The sequence below is a fragment of the Prinia subflava genome, chromosome 4 (assembly GCF_021018805.1).
Source record: "Prinia subflava isolate CZ2003 ecotype Zambia chromosome 4, Cam_Psub_1.2, whole genome shotgun sequence".
Classification (NCBI taxonomy): domain Eukaryota; kingdom Metazoa; phylum Chordata; class Aves; order Passeriformes; family Cisticolidae; genus Prinia; species Prinia subflava.
This window is the reverse complement of record NC_086250.1, coordinates 65,012,503-65,033,597: the sequence shown is the minus strand read 5'-3', so window position 1 is coordinate 65,033,597 and position 21,095 is coordinate 65,012,503. Positions and strand designations below refer to the sequence as shown.

Here is a 21,095-nt window from a genome sequence, read left to right as displayed (position 1 = left end):
GTGTGAGTTGGCTCCAGATTTCATTTTATATCTCTGCTGATAAATTGTCGAGAACTCCTCATATATCTTGTCTCTAGTGAAGTTCTACTTCCACTACAGAGCTGGCTGAACACAAGTCTGCAAGAGCAGGGCTTGCTTGTGTCTTCTTTGAATGCTGTCCAGGAAAGTGCACAAATGCAAACTGAAATAAGAAGCACAGAGTTTAGTGAGTTTGATTATCCATTGGAATAACTTTCCAAGAGGGAAGGTGGCCATGTATTTGTTGATAAATATATACAATATCCAACCATCAGTGAATATTTTTAAATAATTTGTGCTTGAGCCAAATGTAAGTTAGCTGTTAATTAAGCACTACTTATTGACTTAAAACTATTTATTGACAGGTTGATTGAATTGCTTAATTGCCCTGTCACACATTAGAGTTCAGACTAGAACACACAGCATTTTGGTCTGAAGTGCTATAAAGTTCATATAATTTTGTTAAATTAGTTTTCAGTATAGATACCATCCTGTTTTTCAAGGCTAGTGGCTGAATGAAGAGGATGTTTGGAGACACTAATTAGCATTCCAGCTCCAATTAAATTTCCCCCATATCTGTACTGCCTTACAACTCCATTTTTTTCCCAGGATGAGTATATTTAAAAGTATCTTTTCATTACAGTGCTTTACCTTTACAGTGCTAAAATTACATCATCCAGGTCTCAAGGATGAGAATACTGTGGTACAATACAAGAAAACATCACTAAACAAATAATTTAAAAAAATTAATTCACTGTGATCTGAAGTGGTGAAAAATTTTGAAAAATTATGTTTAAGCCAATAGTTATGACAAGACTGCAGCCCAGTGGAATGTATGCCAGTGTGATGCTAGTACAGTCTGTATACCCAGGGAGATTTCCCAAAATATTTACTGGTAGCTTGCCAAATGATTGTAATCCCAGCAGAGAACCAATTAAAAATTAAGGCTAGTAATTGTCACACCTCTAAATCATAAACATCAGGAAAATTAATTCATGGAGGGTTAAAGATTCCCATTACAGCTGGTTAATACTTGGATTTTTGTGAAGTATGTTGTGCTAATTTGAAATTTGGTATGATATCTGACAAGCATAGATGTTTTTACTCTCAACTCTAAAATACTCTTGAAGAGATTAAAATATTAATACTTATTTATGTTAAAACTCAAGAACCTTGCAAGAGTTATGAGTTTTAAAAATAATTTCTGGATAGAAAAGCTTTTTCAGGAGACATATATCTACTACTAGAGTTATAATTCAGAGCCATCTACTTCAGGCAATGAAAATGGACTTGCCTTAGAAGTCAGTAATTTGCTATGAGCATCTAAGGTCGATTTCCACACTGCTGCACAACCTCTGAGTCTGCCCATCCACTCCTCTCTTCTGAGGTCCCAGCTGGAGTCCTGAGTCCAGCTTTGGTTCTCCCATGTACAAAAGATGTGAACCTGATAGGGCAGGTCCAGAGGAGGGCCACAAAAATGGTCAGAGGGCTGGAACATCTCTCCTGTCAAGACAGACAGAGAGAATTTGGCTTCAGCCTGAAGAAGAGAAAGCTCTAGGGTAACCTGATGCTGCAGTTTCAATTTGTAAAGGGGCCTTACAGGAAAGTCAGGGAGTTTTCTCAGTGCCTGTAGTGACAGGACAAGGAACTGGGGTTTTAATATAAAGCTATAGAATTAAATTAGATACTAGGAAGAACCTCTTAACTATGAAAGTGGAACAGTTTTCCCACAGAAGCTGTGGATATTCCACCACTGGAAGCATTCAAGATCAGGCTGGATGGGGCTTTGAGCAACATTATCTAGTGAAAGATGTCCCTGACTACAGTAGGGGGTTACACTAGGTGCTCTTTCAGGGCCCCTTCCAAGCCAAACCATTCTGTAACTCCATGGTTTGTTCTATTTGCCTGTGCCAAGGACCACATTTATGTAGTTCCACTGCAGCTCCTTTTTGACATTCCAGACAAAGCAGGAGCATTAGGTTACCTCTTTGCCTTTTTTCTCTTAATTATGTGTATGTATTTAATTCAGTGTACCTTAAGTGGAAAATGTACATAAGAAGTATTTTCAACAGCACTGGGACTAAGTCTCCAAATACAAAAATAATCACCTGCACACAATGTATTTAATATCAAGTTACAGAGTCAAGTGTTATATTCCCTCTATGGTTTCTCTGTTCCTAATAGCCACCTACACCTGGTGTGGGCAAAAGCTCTCATTTTAGCCTGCTAGTTAGAACATGTCTTGGGAAAATGAGGGCTGTGGCTCCATACTTATAGCCTTGAGAGATATTAGAGATCTCATAACTTCTAAGTTTTTTGGGTTAAGGACAAACTTAACCCAAGCTTCATTCAGTTCCTGACCAGTCACTGAAATATATGATTGTGGACCCTGAGTTTTGCAATGAATGAACCAGGAATGGTCTGACCAGGATGACTGGATGAGTGCCTTCATGGGAGTTCAGCAGAGTCCAGGTACCTTTCCAGACTATATAGCAGCAATGTAGAGACTAGATAAGAGTTATTTTTGATCACTCATAGATGACTGTAAGACCATCTGACTGAAAACAGATGTCCTGGTTAACTTGGATTTAGATGGTGTGAGGCCTAAACACTGCCAGGGCACTGCTGACTCAGACTCAGCTCAAACTGACCAGGACCCCCAGGTCCCTCTCTCCAGTCTCTCATTCCCTGGTCCATACAGAGAACTGGGGCTGCATTTTCCAGGTGCAGAATGCACTTGCACTTGTTAAACTTCATACAGTTGGTGACTGCCGAGTCCTCTGATTTGTCCTGGTCTTTCTGCAGTGCCTTGGCCCTCAAGACAGTCAACAGCTCCTCCCATTTTATTGTCATTGGAAAATTTACTTAATATTCCTTTGATTTCCACGTCCAAGTCAATAATGAAGATATTAAAGAGAACTGGGTCTTTTACTTTCAAGCCCTAGGCATCTGGGATTCATAATTTATCCCCACTTGTCTTGTAATTAGGTTTTCTAATAATTTATCATTTTCTCAGATTAGAATTATTTCAAGAAAACTAAGATAGTTCAATTAAAAAAAAAAAAAGAAAAAAAAGAAAAAAGCCTAGCAGAAGATTTTAATTTAAAACGGTTTTCCAAGCAGAAAAAAAATTTGTGATTGGATTATTGACAAAAATGTCTTAATGATGACATCAGTTTTTTTGATATTTACTTGGTTTCAGCCAAGCCTGATATCACTGACGTGAACATGTTTTTGTTTTCACGTTTAAATGTTGTAAGAACTTAAGTAATCATTCCAGAGTGATCAGTCATTGTTTAATATTGTTTTCATCCAAACAAATCATGCATCTGGGATGAAACATAATTGTTATACAGTAAGTAGCTGAAGAAAAACTAACTTGTGTAATTTGGCATCACTTCTAGTAGCTGACTGTGAAAGGCTGCTCCTATTCCCATAAGGTTAATTGCTGACCCTCATTAACTTCCCTGTAAACCATTTCCTTTCCTAAGTGTCACTTCAAGCAGAAAATCAGTAGTTCAAAATTAATAACCATGTTGAAAATCACTGACAGGTTAGCACAGATGTTTCTACTGAATTTATATAAACTGTTCCATACATTAACTTCCTTTAAATTCTGTTGACTACTGATAAGTTTGCTGTGCTACCCTAATCAAGACAGTTTTTTTCCAACAAAGGAGAGGATGAAGGTCTTTTCTCTCAAGGAAAGCAAGGCTCAGAGGGGGATCTCATAATAGTATTCCAGTAGTTAAGTACTTAAATGGCATCTCAAAGAGGAAAGGAGTTCTCCCTTCACAAGGAGCCAGGGACATGCTGGAGTTTCTGTCAGTGGGCGATTTAAAGATATCTAGGACAGAGTGATAAATAGTCTCATCTAAGCCTCCATTCCCACCAAAAAGTGGACCAGGTGATCTTTTGATGTACCTTCCAACCTGGGCTGTTCTGTGATTTTGTACTTCTGGTCTGAGAACTTTCACATGAGCAATAGTGGAAAAGCTGGATTGCCATGGCCAGACTGCCAATTAATTTTTTTAATTTTTTTTTCTCAGATCCATTGGCCTAGTACACCTCTACAGGCAGAAGAATGCATAATTAAAGGAAGAGATGCTGTAAGTATCACTAATTACAGATAAAATATACTTTAATTATACCAGTGGCTGGTCCAAAACAAGGATCCAGGCATCCCTAACTTAAGAGAGATTAAAGCACAGATATAAATTTAAGTGTTGCAGGTTAAAAACATGTAAATACTGTGAACACATTAAATTATTAGTTTAATTGCTCTTCAAACCAGCTCGTAAACAGGCAATGAACACTTTTGATCATCTGAACTTTCTTCTAGTTCTTATTTTGCTGCTATCAAAGAAGGTACCTTAATAATTCTTTTCTATTTCTGTGTCCTTTTCTTTTCGTACACATGGATTATCTTCTCCATATTCACAATCCAGCTTATCTTTAAATTCACATTCTCTAGAATACATTGAAAAAAGCAGTTAAGTTATTAATAATTATAAGATACGCCATAATTTATTTTGTCCTACAGGTTTCATGTTCTATTAATAAAAATATTCTGTTTTAATGAACCTCAGAAGTGTTCTGTTCTTGTGATTGAGTGCCTTGACTGTACTCAGTTACTGGGAAAAGACCTGAAATCTCACTGACACACAGCAGCACAGGATGAAAGTTCTTTTGCAGTGCACCAAGCTCATTATCTGCACCTCATAAACACACGGAGAGTGCACCTAATAAATCCCACAGCTGAGAGAGCTCACACTGAACCAAGGGATCTGAAAATTAAGATAGTTTTACTGCAACACTGACAGGAATGTAGGACAAGGAAGGGGGCATACAAGCTTTGCCCAGAAACACAGCAGACAGCAACCCCAACGACGACCACCATATATTCCCAGTAAATTAGGAAGCTATAAAGATTTCAGCTGAAGTAAAAGCTTGAGAACTGTCCACATTAAGGCACTGGAACTAGATTGGAAAGTCATAGTAGTAATAGTAATAGTAATAGTAATAGTAATAGTAATAGTAATAGTAATAGTAATAGTAATAGTAATAGTAATAGTAGTAATAAAACCCTAACTCTTCCAATTCACTTGGCCTAGAACTGATCATTTTTGAAGATTCTTAAGAGTTCATTGTAGTTTTTCAAATTATTTTTATACCCTTGATAACTTTAGGTGGCTTTGGTTAAAAATGGATTTTTTTCTACAATGGCTGAACTTTATGGTTATATTAATTGAGGCCTAAACCTAAATTATTTGGCCTTTATTTGATACTACCTCTCAGCATAGGCTGTAGTTGCTTAAAGCATCTTTCTTTCACCACTACATATTTTCTGATATTCTGACAATATTTGTTTTGTTAAATAAACACAGAAATAGGTACTGTTGTTTAAAGCAAAGATAGCCCAAAGAAAGTCTTCCTACTGTTTTTCTTTTCGCTTTCATTTCTTGTAGCCATAAACCAATATTGCATTAATAGCATAATGTCTTAAAATCAACCCTTTGTAAATTTTAATTTCTTAATGCTATTTTTCACACTACAAACTCTAGAAAAGTATTCTTCTATTTCAAACTTTTTTGCTTATTTCAGTGTTGTTTCTTTTTTTAATTTTCCTTTGCAAAAGATCTGTTACTCAAGGCATAATAATTAAACAGAACTGATAATATTGTAATAAGGATCTCATCATTGAAATACTTCACATGTACTTTGCTGTCTCTTTCTACATAAAATAACAGGCCACTTTTACAAGCTTGTATAACTTTAAAAAGTCATCAGTTCATGTTGTAGCAGTAAAATGGCAAGTATTGTAGTCATAAACAGTTTCAGAGCTTGTAACACACTCAATAGGACATTTTTAAAAGGCTTGTCTTAACAATGCATGCATACTCTTAAAATAAGGCCATGCTTTTCTGATTCATGTGAAGGCAAGGAAAAAAAATCCTTCAGCTGTCATCCAGTGTGCCAGGAATCACACCTGTTAGCCTGTGGTGTTAGAGTTTACAATTACTCTAAATCACTTTATCAGAATTGGAAATCATTCAGATATAGAAACCAAGTTCTGTAGAGATGCCTCACTCCTCCACATTGAGGAGTTTCAGATGAATAAAATTCCAAAGAGCTATTAACATATCTATGGAGCATCCTAAAGCCAACCCTAGTGTTTACTTAATTGATATAGTATAAAGAAATCTTATTTCAGCGTCCCCTTGGATGATGCATCTCTTCCCTGCTCTGTGTATACTACATTATTAGTAGGGTTATCAGCAATGTCTTTTTGCCTGACACTTCCCAGAACAGCACCTTTTGTCATCTGTTTATAAATGATCAAGTCTAGCCATTTGTAATTAGTTTTCTTCTATGTTTGGTATTTTCACATTCTAGGGGGTTTTTTTCAGAATTTTTCAGGCATTCCTATGAAGGCACACGAGAAAAAAAAAAAAAAAAGGAAAAGAAAAAAAAAGAAAAAAAAAAGAAAAAAAAATGGTCTAGATGTTTCCCTTTTAAAAAAAGATCTTAAATCCCTACAATGATTTTGGCACAAAGATCAAGAGCTGAAGGCGTATATGGATAAAAAAGGAAACCCTGGAGTCAAGAACAGACCACCAATGAGAGCAAACAGGGGGAATAAGTCAGGAAGGTCATACTTGGAGGAGAGGGAGAATCAGAAACAGCATCAGCACCCAGTAAAGCATCTATTCAAAAACTTCATGGCATCATAAAATACCTATGGAATAGCATTTTGCTACCATCAATCAGCAAACATTTGGGAAATGAACATAAAAATGGGAAACCTCTGTCATTGAGTGCTGATTCATAAAAGAAGGATCACATGCTATTGATTTCAACTCATTCTTCTCTCAATTTGTCTGACTTTATGTTTTTATTTTCTTAAAAAAAGGGACAAATTAGTTACAAATCAAACAATCCAAAATAAGATATTAAAATTAAACTGATTTGCCTGCTGTATACGCATAATATTTAATTACAGAACAGGTTACATAATGTGTGGGTTACTTCTATGAATTAGGATGCTATACCTTGAGGATGAACAGTTAAGGAGAATCAAGTGGCAGGGGAGATTTCTTTCCTTTTTTACTTGCTGGAGCGTTTGGAAGACTTACACTGAATGATTCAAGGATTTGAAGAAAGAAGAAAGATGGTTTCTTAGTTTTGAACCTGATGTGCATTTGCAAGGGTTGAATTCTGCCCATGAATCCCCTGCAGATCCTCCTCTGTGACATTAAATTCTTCCAATTGGTTAATAAGAACTAGGATTGTTCTCACACAAATACAGCAGTCAAAAAATGAGAGTAGTCATCAGTGAAGAGCTGGAAATTTTCAAAAAAGGAAATTCCTCCACTCTGTTTTACATGTTCATTTCAGGATTGTATTAATTGCCTTTTGGAGATGTCTGGCCTACTTCACTGACTATTGAAAAAGCCTGGGAGAATTGCATAAATTACATGTCTAAATGCCAGAACAGCTAAAATTAGCTCAGATTAATTCCATTTTAAATGTCTTAAACTTGACATGATTCTTAAAGCTCAGGGTTCTAAGTTGCAGAAATATTGCGCGATGAAATGAAATGAACTTTTTTTTGCTCATTGAAACCATTGCAAAAAGCCAAAATCCAAACCTAAAACCAAATCCCAGGAATCCCAGGCGTCCCAAAATCAAGGGATACTTTTATCTCACTGTCTCCGTTTCTAGTTTAGCACAGGAATAATGACCCTACATCTCAAAGGGATGTTTGAAAATGTTTTAATTTTAATATTTATGAAGCTGCAAATACTCTAATGAGTCCCAAAGTATTGCCCTCAGGGAAAAGAATATTTCTTCTTCAAAGGGGTTTAAATAGTGGAGCAGACAAACTATGTGTTGATACAATATAAAAAATATTGATTAAAATTAATTATACAATTAATTAATGGTGCAATTAAAACACTACATTTTTCTTCAGATAAAGTTTATTTAACTCTAGAGAGAAGCTGTTTGTTGATCATTCATGTCTTATGCTCTGAAACTTGTCTATGTCTTATGCATCCAATAATATGTAGTAAAGATCTATTAAGATTTCCAGACTATTTCCAAGACCAAAGAAGCATAAAAGTGTGTTTTTATAATTTAATAACTGCTAACTGGTTAAGCATCTAAAATAAAGCATCAGTGCTCTAAATTTGCTTTTTAAATGCAGAAATGCCCACCCATGAAACTGATGGCACAAAGTTAGTTACATGAAGTGAAATAGAATAGAAAGATTCAATATTAGGACATCACCTACTGGCATGTTAGATATTAAGAAAAATAAATTAAAAGCTAATATTTCCCTATGTTTTTTTTTTTATGTAAACTAGGATGAATGTGCAAATTACATCCGTGTCCTTCACCGATACAACAGGACTCATCTTCTGGCTTGTGGAACAGGAGCTTTTGATCCAGTCTGTACTTTTGTAAGAGCTGGACATCCATCAGAGGTGAGAAATGTGGTTTACAGTAGTGAGTCTGGAGGTCTAGATTCCAGCAAAGCCCCTGTGGTTAAAAATAAATATTTAAGTTCAGTTGTTCACAGTTCTCATATGATAGATATTTTCCCTATTGAAATGTAATGCTGGACTATAATTTAGTTTCTGATCAGAGGAACTCACTAATATTTGAAAGTATATTATGGAGAATTATGCAAAGAATTCAAGGACTTTTTTCATCTTAGGATTTTTTAGTATGTTTTTTACTATATAAGCTGATACAGTTATTCTTAAGACAAAATATTAAATTGGGGGGGTTTATATAGATCTGTGGGAGTTTGATTAGTTTGTTGTTGTTTTGTTGATTTTTTTAAATGAATAATACATCATATATCAAAATATTTGTTAGTTTGATCGGAGATGGAATTTGTTAAGAAATCTTTGGTAAATTCAGCTTCTTTATATTGGTCTTGTTCAGCAAGTGCATGTAAGCTCCTTAATGATGCTTTTAGCTGAGTAAAATAGTACTGCAGAGATCAATAAGAAGAATATATCATTAATATTTTGAATGCATTTCTTAGGAAAAAATATTTTTTTTTTGACATTTCAGAAATTGGAATCCTTTCTGTCTCAGCTTTTTAGAACAGGTTTAAAGACTCAGCAGAAATACCAACCTCTCATTTTAAATTAGCATGTAAAACTCCTTGGGCATCAAATTTAGGTTGCTGAAGACACACATGATAACAGCTTTAAGAACTGAACCAGGGATTCTTGGAAATGCACTTTGTGAGGTGGGACTTAATAGATGGAGATGATGTATAACCCAAAGATAAGATTGCTTTTAACTGGCAGGTGTCAGGAAGGGTTGCTGGTCAATGGTTTTGTTTAGTTGGTTCACATGATGGTGGAGCTGAGCACTTGTCATGGACCTGATGCTACAGCACCATCCAAGAGAACTCTTGCTTTCCCCTATGGCCAACAACTCTTGGCTTGAAAAAATATTAAATTCATATATAAAGTTTTTTAAAACATATTCATAGAAATCAACTAAAGCATTTACTTCAGGCAAATGTTTTTGATTAATCTTTTCTGAGTAACGATGCATCTTTTGACAAAATGAGAGCAGCATCACCAGAAGCAATCTCCAAGGATCCAATCCATACTGTGCACCTCCAACTGCTGTCAAAATGAGAAGCAGCTCAGAAGTTAGGACTCCAGCACAGCACTTAGATTCAGAGTTGTATGAATTGCAGAAACACATTGTCTTCTGAAAATCAGAAAGGAGTCAGATAATATGCAATGTTAAAATAAGGCAAATTTGCATGTCTTCTTTGCTCCTCACACAAACCTCCTGTCAGGCTTCCCACTAGAGTTTGAAGGAAACAATGGCTATACATGTAGGAAAACTGTTTTAGAAAGTATAAACAACAGACTAATAAAAATAGAAGCCAATAAAACAAGATATATATATAAGACTCTGTGGCCCACGATCATCCCCTTATCTCATTGTCCTTCCTTCCTTCCTTTATTTTTGCTTATTATTCTTCCTTGTCACAGTGAGGTTCTAAAATTGTACCAACACTGAAATCATGGAAAATTCCTTTTTTTTTTTTTTTGTTATGTAGACCAACAGGAAATATATTTTTCTACACTAATAAGTAACTATACTGTTTTCTGTTATCTGAAAAGCTGAGCATCAGGATTAAAAAAGACAGGTGCCATTTATATGGTAGGTTAAAAATAACACATGGTATGTGGTTGAGTGGGAAAATTGTAATCTTGCTTTCTTTGAGTGATAAGGACATGGTGTAACTGCAGGAAATGAAAGGACAAGATCCTTCTGCAGAAAACTGCAGTTCAGTCTCTGCTGATCCATCTGGTCAGGTTATCTTCTTCTAAAAACATCCAATTATTGTCCCGTGTTTCTTCTACATCATCTCTCTGACCATTTTCTCACTGTCTGACTGTCATGGAAAGGACAGTAGCAAATAAGACAGTATTTAAAATATGACTATATACCTCTTTACACCTCCTCATGTAGCACAAGGTACGTTTGAGGCCCATATATATTTGAACAATGGCACTTCTCAGATATGTATTTCTCAGCAGTGTATGAGAAATGTGAGAGTCCCTGGCCTCAGGTCCCAGTTATTGCTGGAGATTGAGAATGGGACATCATGCTATGATTATTATGATCAAGTGAAGCCCTTTATTGCAAAGTCTTATACATATTTATACTTTTTAAGGTGCTAATCACGCGTTACGTGCTGCTTTACAGTTGGTCAAGCCCTAAAAGCACACGTCTCTCTGCTTGCAGTGATTGGTTTAACTTATATTACGCACACAGTGGTTTTGCAAATTTCTGTGTTACTTTTTATCTATTTATGCATCCAGAAGTTCTCTCTCACATCGCTTATTCCTTTTCTCATGGCCTTACAAGTTCTTAGTCCCACTGCTTGCTTATCTAAATACGCTGATTCTCACACATAAGCTTAGATTGTTCACATCTCCAAATACGATGAACTTTGCATGAAAGCCAGAGTTAGATTGCTCACGTTTACATGTCTTTGCTCCTGCAGAAAATTCTCTTCTACATTGCCTCTTCCCATTTACTGAGCAGGCCAAAGAGGAACCTGTTGGAACCTAACATCCAGTTAAGGCTCTGGATCTTGGTGATCACTAGTCTCACGTTGCAGGGATACTTATTTTGTAGTTTGCTTCCAACAAAAGTTTACATTGTCATCCATTTCTGAATAGCCATTTGGTAAGAAAATGAAACATTGCTGGTTTTCCTTTGAAAATAAAAATTTCCCTAAGCTCTGATCACAAGCCTGCTTTATGGCACCCTGATTTAGCATGGGTTTGTGAAGTGCAGTTTGTAAAAAGAAGCATTCTGCCTCCTGTATAAAATCTTACATACTTACACAACCACAAATTCATCTTTTCATATCAAAACCAGGTTTGAGCTGTGCCTTGCAGAACACTGAGCTCTTTTCAACAAATCATGAAGCCAAAGGGAAATTTCCAAAAATAGGCAGAATTTGATTGCTTCACTGAGAGATCATTATACCTTGGAACAGCCTTAAAAACAGAATATCTAATGTTCTTGAAAAACACAGCAATAATGTCCATTCCCCAACCAGTCTCTGTAGAAGGTATTAATCTTACCATGTAATGATTGAAATATGCTTTGAATGAAATCTTTCACATGCTCATTGTGCTATGATACATTACAGCTTCTTTTGTGCTTTCTGTTGTTATAAAAATTTAATTATACCATGCATTTTGTCTTAATATGTTGGTCATATAAACCAACAAGAAATAAATATTGGTTTTATTTAATTCTACATCAAACTTGTGTTGTACCGCCAGAGTATAACCAAATATATTTTTCTAAATCAAATTACTTATAAATTCTATTATATACTATATACCCATGTGAAAGATTAAATATGAAATGGTTTACTTCATTCTATTCCAATATTGGTTTAATTGATTTTATTTTGGAATTCCAGACTGTTCAGTTTCATAAAGCTGCTGTCAGTTATTACATTTCTAAAAATATGTAAGCATAGTCACTTACAGCAGCTTTTTATCTTTTTCTGTTTCTAATTACTTTGACTCTGATCAATGTTACTTTTCCAAATTTAAACATTTCAGCAAAATACCCAATGTTTTTCTACCATTTAGAAATAAGTTACAAATTAGGAAAAATAGGAGTGCTGATTTTGCAGACAGAACAACTACTGGTGTTTGCAATAGAACACATTACAAAGTCTTGTCCAAGGAAACATGAGCAAGTTAAATGCTTGTCAGTAAATTAGTTCATTATCTCTGATTTCAGGAAATCCAAACATTAAAAGTTAGTGCAGGTCAGAAAAGATTGGGTTCTTCCAGGTTTTGTTTTTTTTGTATTTCATCCAGAAATGAAGGTGAATTCATTAAAATAAGCATTATTTTTCCTGAAGAAAGCAAGAGTCAGGGACCCTGCACCCCAAATTTCTCATATGCATATGCATCATTTCCATGTACACTGCGAGACAAAATCTGAGATAAATCTTCAAACCAGATGTAGAAGATGAAGAAAACTTCAGAAAAAAACATCTTATTATGCTTTGATTCTCACCAAATCGACATTTGTCTCTCTTGTGGACTTTGATGCCAGCAAGGCAGCGTGGGGCAGAGAAGGGGGAAGCACCTGCATTATTATCCTTTTACATTTATATGAATTTCTCAGTTCTGGCAGCAGCTGACCGGTGCTGGAGGAAGTTCTTTCTGTTTTGCCATATCTAGCTGATGGTAAAAGAATACTCCAGCACTGTTCTCAAAAACCCCTGGGTGAGTTTTAATGAACCTTAGATAATTTAAAGGCTCTATCTGCAGCCAGGTAATGATTTTATCTTTATGAGTTTTCTATTTAGTAGAGCAACAGGTTGTAGGGGTGCTCTGGAGGCCTTCCAATGATCCAGATTGCCCTAGTCACTAACTCACAAAGCACTTTTAACAAGTCCTCATGGGAGTTTCACTCATGGGAGTACAGCTAAAACATTACACTGACTCCAAACGATCTGCAAAAATTAGTAGGAATTCCAAAAAACCCACAACGTGCAGAAATAATATCCCAAGTCTTTGCAAGCTACATGGGGACATGATAGAGCTGATTCCTGGAGAGAAAGGCATCTCTGCATGACAAAACCTGTTGAAGGAATTAAATTTATGGGAAAGAACAATGCATAAAGAATTTTTCCCCAGAACACGCTGTAAATTTTTAATATGTACAAGGAGCTGGCAAGGTGCCATTTTCAGTGCCTCATTTAACTCAGTCAACTGCATACAGCTGTATTTCTCCACTTCAGAAGGTTGATGGACTTGGGGGATTCTCCTCTAGGTGTTCCTAATCTGATACATTCCATATTATGTTATTTGCTCCTCACTTAGCCAAGTGAGATTCTGCTTATCAGGGAAGACCAGATCTAAATCCTAAGTCTTTAGTCCTGTTAGAGAGGACTTCCCTTTAGTAAGCAGCAGGTGAATTTTTTTTGCTTGGAAGACAGTTCAGTCCAGTTGGAACTTTTTGCTTCTAATCTACATTGCCCTTAATATTTTGTGGAGTGTGGGGAAGCACACTTCTTTTTCTCTACATTCTGTGATTCGATGCAAAGCCAGGACAAGGTTCAATTGTGCAATAAGCTTTCTTTCTGTTTACCCCTCTATACCAACCAAACAAAGGCAACATGAGCTCCTCAGCTCTGGCTTTAACAAACTAGAGTGAATTCTCATACAAATTATGAGGGGATGTGCCAGTCATATCTCAGCTTAACTTTGACATGGCATAATTCTGCTCTTGACCAGCATGTGGTACTGTCATTCTTCCAGCTTTGTTGAGAAGCAAAATTGTAGACATGTTTATCTCTGTTATTTTACAATAATAACGTTGTTTCTGACGTATTTTTGCAATCAAAACAAGCAATGACCTGCCAAATTGCTCCCTCTCCATGCTTGTTCCTGTTACCTCATCTCCACACTGTTTTCAGGGGATTAGAGGAGGAACATCTGGTTTCACTGACCAAATAGAAGTGGGTGTTGGTCAGTTCTTCATTAGATAGAATGTGTGACAAATTCTTGCCCTGAAAATATTTTCTTAGAGACACAGTGTCCTTCTGCATGGGTGAAAAGCCAACCTTTGGAGCACCATCCACTAAATAGATATGAAATATTACCAAGTGGGCAACACATCATAAAATCTTTTACCAGAGGGGTTCATTTACATTCTCTGGTCTGCATGCCCACACCACAGACTGCCAAGTTGAACCAAAAATATCCATATAGCCCACACTTCATTTAGATTAAAGCATTTAATGTTCTGGAAGTTGAATTTGCATACATTTCAGCAGAGGTTAGAACGGTACCTAACTCAGACACAGAATTAATTAGGTGAAGACAACATGTATGCTCACAGCAAACAACAAAGGTGCTGTGCTGCAAAAGGGAAACAGGGGTAACACCACTTTTTCTCTGGCCTAGATATTAGCTGTTCTAATATTTAATTACTTTTAGTGTTAGGAACTAGCCACTTACTCAATTTTTCTAACTTCAGCTTCCTGTCATTTAACCTTGATATGCCTTTGCTGGCAAAGTTAAAAAGTCTCCCACTATCTTATCCACATCTTTTTCCTCATATAAGTACCTATGCACAAAGATCAAGCCAACTCTTCACTTTTTTTTGATAAGCTGGATAAATATAGCTGCTTAAACCTGCTATCACCAGGATTCTTCAGTCTCATTTGTGTCCTTCCTGTGAACTCTCTGCAGTATTTTCACATCTTCTGGAAGTGTGGACACTGGAATCACACACGCTGTTCCATGGTGTGTGTACAGGCAAGGTCACTGCCCCACCTCTGTTTGAGATTCCTCTTTCATGGACTCAAGTGCTGAGTTCTTGGCATGGCATCTCAATGAGAAATCTCTTTTTAGTGGTTTGCACTCGACCCAAAGTTCTTCACTTGAGCACAGAGTTATGCCAGTTTACATGCTTTGCTGAGGCACCTAATTATCAGTTTTGTATAACAAGGTAAATGAAGAGATTATTGGTGTTGCCTGTCTGTGTCAGCTTTAACAAGGCATCTGGGATATCCAAGATCCTAAATGAGGCACCTCAGTCTGAAGCAGTCTGAGCAAGGATCTGAAGAAGGATCTGAACTTCCCTCTCCTAGGGTGTTCTCATGTACTTCAGATACAAACTCTGTTTCCTATTCTAAGATGTAACTTCTGTTGCATATCCAAATGTTGCATTTTGGAACACTTTGGATATGGCTGTATTAAAATCTACTTCGCAAACTTCTGGCCTTTAAATCAGTATTCCAAGCATTCCATAACCTGAGCTCTCATTAACCTTTCCTCTTTCTTATTTTGGCCTCATCAGTACTTTTGTAAACTTTACTAGGAAAGAAATCATATGATTGTTTAAATCACTACTAAATTAAAAAATCATTTTTCTAGAAAAAAAAATTAGGGAAACATTCAGTAAAAGAGGATTCATCAATGATACCTCAGAAGAACTGTATTTCAATATATGTCAGCTATTTGTATTTCTTAACAATTCTACAATGCACATTGTTTATCAAATAGCTATGTACTTAGGGAAATACTCTGGAGAAAGTCAAGTATTCTGTAACAGCATAGTTGCTCTTACCAGTCATTCTTACACTTGTAGCAGAAAACAGGTTTTTTTTGACAATGCTCTCCTTCCATAAAAATGAGGTGAATGACATTCATTACTTTTGAACATTGTCTAAATGTGGCCATACGTGAAGTGTAAGTTCAATTTGGGAGATCGGTAGAGTATGTGAATTGATCAGCCATATGAAATGAATTTTCCATCGTATTAGACCTGCCCTTTGCAAGATTAAACACAGATGGTCCAGGGAGAATGAATCCATACAGAGGAATAATAGTGTTATCCCACAGAGAAAGAAATCCTCCACCTGTGTGGTAATTTGATGGGGTAACTGAAATATTCCAGCTCTCAATATAATGATTTTTAGATTCTACCACATTTATTTATGAGAGAAAGTATTTTTCTAAGTGACAGCACCTGGTGAAGTCTATATCATTATTTGAAAAATAGTCTTACTAATCAGTAAAGTGCTAGTTATAGAAAATAAAACCAGGGTTTGGTTAAATTTTTTTGCATAATAAGGTGTAACCTTAATATTGTGTAATCCTTCTATGGTATATGACTAATATGTTTTCTTATTTGACTGATATCTATATAGAAAAATAAATTTGATTGAGAAGTAAAAAGAAGTATTGCTAGCAGTTCACCTGTGTCATTGGGAGCCAATGGATCCCCTCTAGCCATTTTTTTTCCAGAATGGCCAATTTAGACATCCCGAGTTGGAGCTCTGCAAAAGTTGGCTGTCTAAGATTCCACACCATAGAGGCAGACAGAACAAAGTATCTGAGTCCCGCTGAAATTCATTCCCAGTTTAATGTAGCTGTCCTTTCCATGCCCAAAGAATCTCTTCCTCCTTTCATCACCAAAGCCTAGACAGAAGCTCAAACCTTAGAGCTGCATCCTTCCTTCTTTACTTTTTCACGACCTTTTTCCCAGTTGCTATGATAACAAGCATTAGATCATTGGAGAGGGTTCTATTTGATATTTGCTCTGATATGACCCTCACAATCTCAGCACACGTTCAGCCTGTCAAAATTACAGAAGAGGAAAAGCCTTGGTTGGTGAGGCTGTGTGAAGAGACTGCACTTCCCCACAGAAATCCCTTCACTTTTGTACAGCATTTGTGGACTATCTTTACCTTCTCTTTGTTGTAAGACTATATCACCATATACAGCTACTCAGACATTTTAGTCCTAGAGAGGCTTTATGTGGTCCCTGGAACTTTCATGCATATTAACTATCATATTCGTGCAATATAATCAACATTTCTAATTACTCAATTCGTTGCAATAAGGCACCTAATGAGTTTATGTGACAAGTTCAAGGTCGCACAAAGGTGTCCCTTCTAAAATTATGACCAATGCAATTACTGCCACTAAAATACTTTGAGCTGCTAAGGATAAATGCTCTGATTTCCATGTTCAGTGTGGTGGGATGTATTTCTCTTTTGCCAGATTTTTTCACAGTCATTAAGTCAGGAAAATATATTATTTCTGTCACTTTAGGCCAGATATTTTGACACAAGTCACAAATTGCTAATCCTTTTGCAAACTCAGACAGCAGTCTGACACAGCTCCAGATTTTAAACACATTTTCAGATTGAAGCCCAGTGTGTCTTAATCATTTAACTGTGGAATAAAATGCACAGACCTGAAAAATGCATCTGAATTTTTAGGGAGGATTTAATGTCTATAATATTTTATGCACTCTCATCCCATAGGGCGATTGATCTTTTCAGTATGTCAGTGGATAGTAAAGAGGATTGAAAACAGATCCTCAGAAGAAATACTACCTCCCAAATAATCTTAATGATGTCAAATAGCAGAGAACTGACTATTGCAGACTGTTTTTGAGGACTTTATTCCTAATATTGTATCTCCATTTGGCTTAGAAAATAAAGTTGAGTGAATGCTGAAGGTATAATTTCAAAAGTTAGTAATCCTCTGACAATGAGGGTTTTTGACAGTGCTTAGATCTTTTTGAAAATTAATGTTTGGATTATTTAAAGAAGATATTACATGAAGAGTTATTCCCCTGATGGAGCATCCTTGTCTTGCTCACCTATATACCTGCATGCCTGTTTTATGGTGACTTAAATAGGGCAGTGTGTTGCAAGATGAACTTATTAAGTTGTAAGTATTTGGAGCACAGGTTCCTTTATATAAAATCAATTATACTTCACTGGGTTTAGATTTTTAATTTTTCAATGAATTAGTTGGCTTTGTAGCAATTAGACACCTTGCTAATGTTTAGGATTTTATTGGTCAGATAATGCTAATGCACATTTTTATTAGCACAGAATTTGGTCTGCTTAAATACAAAGGGCTAAATAGTATAAGGTACCTCTTCAGGCCTGACCCAGTAAATTATTTTCTGCTTTTATACAAGCACAAACTATTTTCCTGTAGATCTCTTTTACCATGTGTCTTCTTGATGAGGCAAGTGTACAGATTAAGGCAGGTCATGGGGTTGAATGTTCATTTTGGAGACTTATATTTGAATTATATTTTCTGCTGATTTTCAGACATGTTCTGTGATTTTTCAGTTTTTTGTTTTTTTTAGTGTGGAAGTCAAGATTCATCCTTCCTAAAAGAAGCCTCTGCACAGTGTATTTAGTGTGTCTTTCTATGTCCAAATGAAAATGGAAGGATAAGTATAGAAGCAAGAGAAAAGAAGTGAAAAATATTATTTTGAGAATACACAGAATAAAAGAATATTTGCAAAAAATAAATTTATATGTGAATTTATACTAAAACCATTCTAGTGCAAAAGAGAATGGAAATCAAGATGTTTGTAAAGCATTTCATTGGTGTAACTGGACATTTTTCTCATGAGAGCAAGTGAACATGGAGTAAATGCACAGAAAATTTCTGATCATGACAAAAAAGTGAAGTGCAATGTACACTCCCATTTTTGATGTTTTAAGAATTACTTGAATATAAAAAACGAGTGCAACGTATGACACTACCACCATGTGGATTTTTAAAAGAACATTTCTCACAGGTTTGCACAAGTAGTGCATCTCTGTTTTATGCTTTCTCTTTCAATTCACTTTGCATATGAACCCTGCTTTTTCTAGTTCTCTTCAAGAAAGGGCCCCTAGAAATGGAATGCAAAAAACAGCTCTTGCATCTAATATCATTCTTACTCTAAGCTGAATAACTAAATAACTATGAGATCATTAAAGCTGAGAAAGCATTTTGCCCAGTGCTTTAGAGCAGTAGTGAATAGTATAGCCAGTGTTTAAAAATATACTTACAAAAATCTGCGCAGACATTTTCCCCACTGCACTCTAAATATAATTTAATATCCAGCAAGGTAAACAATATGGACTTGTTAGTAAAAAAAAAAAAAAAAAGAAAAAAAAAAAAAAAAAAAAAGAAAAAGGCAAAAACCAAATCAAACCATACCACACACCAGAGAAAAACCCACAAAAACCCTACTAAACCCACAAAAATGCACAGGCCCCCTTGAGAGCAAACCATGTCAGTACTGTTGCAACAAATGCATACACAGTTAAGGGTGTAATTAAAGGTTATGAAATGGTTTAAATCTCCTTTAAAAAATGCAAGTATGATATGCTTTACTTTTTTTGTTATATGGAAAATAATAAAATTTAAAGTGAAATAACCAAAACACCATGAATTCTTACAGAAAATCAAATTATTTTTCTCTCATAAAAACAATATCTTAGGAAAATACAGCTAAAACCTCTGTATTTTTAAGTCCCTGGTTTAGTGAAAAGATACAACTATTGTATTAATGTTACGAATAGGCTTTGGTACTTTGCTGAACAGGAATGGAAGTAAGCATATGTTTTAAATTAATCACATGCATAAGTGTTGTCTTGACCCAGAGCAAAGCAGCACTTGGCACTAGTGAAAGCAATTTTCTGCAACAAAAGTTAAATTCAGTCTTTAAATTTTAATGCCTCTGATTGACCTTTTCTTTCACTATTGTTTGTAGCCTACATTATTCTTCGTTGTCTAAAATTATCGATTCATATCAAGTTCATCAAAATCTTTGATGCTTTGAAAAGATCTTTATTTCCTTGAAAGAACGTTATTATTTTAATAGTAGTTGAACGTGTATTGTGTTTCCTGAGTCACTGGTATCATAAATCAAATCCATTTGGGGTTTGAAGCCCATTTCTTTTCCCAAGCTACATGTAGAAGCACGTAATTCCACTCCCAGCCCTACATAGGTAGGGCTTTGCTTTTGCAAAGTTTTTACCCTAACCGCTGAAAAACGCCCATAAAATAAAATTGTGATGTTGAATTGATGGGCTGTATAATCTGTGAGGAAACTGTCAGTTTTACCCTGACATTTCTCAAGGGATTTCAATGTCAAAAACTGCAAGGAGGGTTAGAATTATGGAATTAGCCTTCAAAGCTGATTATTAATGTGTAACACTTGTTTCATTTAAACCTGCATCCCCTGGAAGCTGACACATCATACACCTGAACTTCAGCTACTTGCCCCAGTCACAGGAATAACTTATTGCAACCATGGAATATTTGGCATGTTCACCTAAAAGCTGAAGGTGGAAAATGTCTCTTGGAGGAGTCATTGCTTACATTTTCAGCAACTTTTCAGACAGTTACATGTGTCTGCAAGCATTTATGAGATACACATCCTGCTTTATATCAAAACTAGTGACCTCTTAAAAATTCCACCAAATTGCATTGAAATACAATTTTTTGTCTACCCCCAGTGATAATGCTAGATTATATATTTATGCTACAATCCTTATTCATAAATTTCATACAATTAATAGATACTCTGCATATTGTTTACCATTTTCATTCCACAGTTGTATAGTTGCTGTTTTAAACACATTCATGCTATGAATGTTAGAAGAGATGGGTTTGTCATTACCAGTGATTTAATTCTGGTTCTCAGGGAAATTATGAACTACATTAGTATCTTTTTTATTGTGCTGGTACAATTTTCTGTACACTGATGTAAAGTTCTTCCACATCATCCAGAAGACTCCCCTACTGGCCACATCTCCCTGCTGTGAGTACCAGTGGTATTTTACCAGGGGAAGACCAAAATATGAAGTGTGTTTTCTGATGTTCTGGTGGGATTATGTCTCCTCCAAAAGCAGAAAAAACTTTTAATTTCTATTCTTTATGTAGGATGGAATGCGAGCCACAAACTATAAACCAGGAAGTATGGATAATACAATTTCTTCAAGTATGATTTCAAAACACACGCAGTCACTTCACCTGAGGAAGTTATTTTTCTCTAATCAGTTTAAATTTATTACTTTTTCCTTGCATGAGCACATTTTTGTTTGTTTGTATGTTTTGTTTGTTTGTTTGTTTTTATTGTGTGGAAAAGTAAACAAAGTAAACAGAAAGCATGAAGACCAGAATAATCTATCAAATTTTAACCACTGGTTTGTCTCTCCACTTACT

The 21,095-nt window shown here is 35.7% G+C and overlaps 1 protein-coding gene across 1 annotated transcript in view; it reads left to right on the top strand.

The window, feature by feature from the left end:
- SEMA3E (semaphorin 3E) overlaps nucleotides 1-21,095 on the top strand; it is a 132,878-nt gene that overhangs the window by 72,110 nt on the left and 39,673 nt on the right. Inside the window, exons 3-4 of the mRNA XM_063396990.1 lie at nucleotides 4,068-4,127; nucleotides 8,388-8,507. Of these exons, the coding sequence (XP_063253060.1) occupies nucleotides 4,068-4,127; nucleotides 8,388-8,507 (180 nt within the window). The remainder of the gene's footprint in view (nucleotides 1-4,067; nucleotides 4,128-8,387; nucleotides 8,508-21,095) is intronic.